The sequence below is a fragment of the Rutidosis leptorrhynchoides genome, unplaced genomic scaffold (assembly GCF_046630445.1).
Source record: "Rutidosis leptorrhynchoides isolate AG116_Rl617_1_P2 unplaced genomic scaffold, CSIRO_AGI_Rlap_v1 contig434, whole genome shotgun sequence".
Classification (NCBI taxonomy): Eukaryota; Viridiplantae; Streptophyta; class Magnoliopsida; order Asterales; family Asteraceae; genus Rutidosis; species Rutidosis leptorrhynchoides.
The window spans coordinates 64,877-68,495 of NW_027266666.1; the positions used below are offsets into that span (position 1 = coordinate 64,877).

The 3,619-nt window shown below is 46.1% G+C and overlaps 1 protein-coding gene across 1 annotated transcript; it reads left to right on the plus strand.

Annotated features, from left to right (window-relative positions):
* Positions 1 to 793: 793 nt before the first annotated feature.
* LOC139883682 (elongation factor G-2, chloroplastic-like) lies at positions 794 to 3,616 on the plus strand (the record flags this gene model as incomplete). The annotated part of the gene is made up of 3 exons (XM_071867825.1): positions 794 to 1,037; positions 1,662 to 3,076; positions 3,356 to 3,616. Coding segments are annotated over exons 1-3 (1,920 nt in total), but the record flags the coding sequence as incomplete, so codon positions are not given.
* Positions 3,617 to 3,619: the final 3 nt, after the last annotated feature.

Below are 3,619 nucleotides of genomic sequence, written 5' to 3' on the forward strand. Positions count from 1 at the left end.
TCGAACCGGTGCTATTTGAGAATAATAGTGGATTTTCTTGAAAATCGATCCGGTTTAAGGTTCTCAAATTCAATTTTTAGAACTAATGGGAATTAGTTCGATTTCCGATTTCAAGTGAAAAATTACTTAAGAATCAAATTGAATGTAAAACCGATTTTGTAAAACTTAAAAACCTAATTTTTTTTTTCTACAATCCGTTTTTCTATCTCTTCACTCATACACTTCACTACTCTCTCTCCCGCACTCGTGACTCATCCTCCTCCTCGCTTATTCCTAAATTGATTGCTCTTGTTCATATTTTATTTTGAATTGTTTTGTTACTCATATTATTTCGCTATAAAAAAAATACGAAACAAACAAAGAAACAACGGAAGAATGGGTTCTCAATAGACATTGGAATTGCATCAGGGAAAAAAAAGGTAGGTTCGAGAGTCAATTCCAAGATAGATGAAGTCGGTTTAGTTTTCAAAAATTGGGGACCGGGGTCACTCCTAAGTCCTAACTCATCTGATAATTTCTTAAAAATAATAATCGGTGGCATATTGGTAAATTGAGCACCTTCACACGGGCCAGGACACAAGCTCCACCTTAATTTTCCCTCAAAACTCATTCCCAGCCAGTACAAAAAAAAAATGCAAAAAAGAAATTATATAATCACACCATCCAGTCTTGAACCTCAAAAAGCTCGTTCGCTCAGCTCCTGAGCCACTCCGCGCTTTCTCGGCCCCTCGTTATCCCCTTCTCTCCCACCCCTCGCTGCGGACGCGAGCCTCTCCCGCGCTCCACACCAGAAATGGCGGCGGAGTCGGTGCGGCTGGCCGGTCCGTCCCCGGTGTGCAGCTTCGGCGGCGCCCAGCGGCGGCCCGCGGCGCTCCTCCCTTCTCCCGCGCCCTTCCTCTGCCTCCGCCCTCGCGCCTCCTCCGTCTCCGCTTCCAGCTCCCAGTTCCTCGCCGGGCTGCGGTTTGGCTCCGGGCGCTCCTCGAGGCCTCAGCGCCGGGGGCGGAGGGAGTTCTCCGTTCTCGCCATGGCCGGCGAAGGTACGTGCTGAAATCCCCGGGGGGGGGGGGGGGTCCGGCGGTTTGTTTGACGTGGTGTGTGTTTTGCGGCGAGTGTAAATTGTGTCGTCTGACGGGCGAGAGCTTCGCTCGCGGTAGTTTTCCGCCAGGTCACTGACGGAATGCCCCGGCGATGATCTTCCTCCCCGCCGACGAATCGCGAGTCGACCGGTTCGGAGGCGATGCGTTGTCGCTTGCGAGGGACGATCTGATTGCTCTCTCTTTTTCGAGAAATTCAATTGTTTTCTTCGCCGCATATCGTGATGAGTTAGGACGCCTGAAATACGAATCGGTAGTGAATTTCGTGTCAGGACTGACCTCCGTACTGTTACACCTTGTTGACGTGTTGTTTCTTCACTGAGTGCTGTGCTCCAGTTGTAATTTTAGTGATGCTTGTTTTTTTGAGTGTACATTAGGATCATGCGTTGCTTTGTTATGGTGAAATGAGTGATCGGAGTTGTTTTCCTTGCCCTTGATGGGAATTGTAAACCTATTCTGGTTGGAAAATCTAATTTTCCACCTGTAGAAGGTTATACTGCATTGCAGTCCACAATGGTCTCGCATGTTCGGCCACCATTGACATGCTTTTCTCATGATTCTTGCCAGATGGAAAGCGTACGGTGCCGTTGAAGGACTACCGGAACATCGGAATTATGGCTCACATAGATGCGGGGAAAACTACTACGACTGAACGGATTCTATACTACACGGGAAGGAACTATAAGATTGGAGAAGTGCATGAGGGTACGGCTACGATGGACTGGATGGAACAAGAACAGGAGAGGGGGATTACCATCACGTCTGCTGCAACCACCACATTTTGGAACAAACACAGGATTAACATCATTGATACTCCTGGCCATGTGGACTTCACCCTTGAAGTGGAGCGAGCACTTAGGGTCTTGGATGGTGCCATTTGCTTGTTTGACAGCGTGGCTGGAGTGGAGCCACAGTCTGAAACCGTGTGGAGGCAAGCTGATAAATATGGGGTACCTAGAATCTGCTTTGTCAATAAAATGGACCGCCTTGGGGCTAACTTCTTTCGGACAAGGGACATGATAGTCACAAACTTGGGTGCTAAACCCCTTGTGATTCAGTTGCCTATTGGTTCGGAAGATAATTTCCAAGGTGTTGTTGATCTTGTCAGTATGAAAGCCATAGTATGGTCTGGGGAAGAGTTGGGTGCAAAGTTTGTGTATGATGATATTCCGGCTGATCTGCAAGAGATGGCTCAAGATTACCGATCACAGATGATTGAAATTATAGTTGAACTAGATGATGAAGCAATGGAGAACTACCTTGAAGGTGTTGAACCGGATGAGGATACCATTAAAAAATTAATTAGGAAAGGAACTATGTCAAGCAATTTTGTCCCAGTATTGTGTGGGTCAGCCTTTAAAAATAAGGGGGTTCAGCCATTGCTTGACGCAGTTGTGGATTATCTGCCTTCACCTCTTGATGTGCCACCGATGAAGGGTTCTGATCCTGAGAATCCAGAAGTAACGATTGATAGGGCTGCCAGTGATGAGGAGCCTTTTGCTGGACTAGCCTTTAAAATCATGAGTGATTCCTTCGTGGGGTCCCTCACATTTGTGAGAGTGTACGCAGGGAAGTTAAGTGCAGGGTCGTATGTGCTGAATGCAAACAAAGGAAAGAAGGAGAGGATTGGCAGACTTCTTGAAATGCATGCCAACAGTAGGGAGGATGTAAAAGTTGCGTTGGCCGGTGATATTGTAGCTCTTGCTGGTCTGAAGGATACAATAACTGGGGAAACGCTTTGTGACCCAGATGCTCCCATTCTTCTCGAGAGGATGGACTTTCCTGATCCTGTTATTAAGGTTGCTATTGAGCCTAAAACTAAAGCTGATGTAGACAAGATGGCGAATGGTCTGATCAAACTTGCTCAAGAAGATCCCTCTTTCCATTTCTCGCGTGATGAAGAGATCAACCAGACAGTGATTGAAGGAATGGGAGAATTGCATCTTGAGATTATTGTTGATCGGCTCAAGCGGGAATTTAAGGTACGGATCTTGCTCAATGCGTTTGACACAAAACTGATTCTTAAAGATGTTTTTTTTTACAATTAAAGATTTCCAAGATGGTTTAAAAACCACTTGTGACTTTTAGTGTGCTGGCATGCATCTCCTGCGTGCTATTAATTCACATGCCTTTCTTATTGCTTTTATCGATCCACTTTTCCACTAGAGCAGGCACTTCAGAAGTGCCACAGCATATCATTTAGTATTTGAAGATCCCTTTTTTTCTTTTATCTCAGCCAGTTTGTGACTTGGCTTTTCCAGGTTGAAGCTAATGTTGGGGCACCGCAAGTGAATTACAGGGAAAGCATTTCGAAGGTCTCCGAAGTAAAGTACGTGCACAAGAAACAGTCAGGTGGGCAAGGGCAGTTTGCAGATATCACTGTACGATTTGAGCCCTTGGAGTCTGGAAGTGGTTATGAGTTCAAGAGTGAGATCAAAGGAGGGGCAGTTCCTAAAGAGTATATACCTGGAGTAATGAAAGGCTTGGAAGAGTGTATGAGTAATGGAATTCTTGCAGGGTTTCCT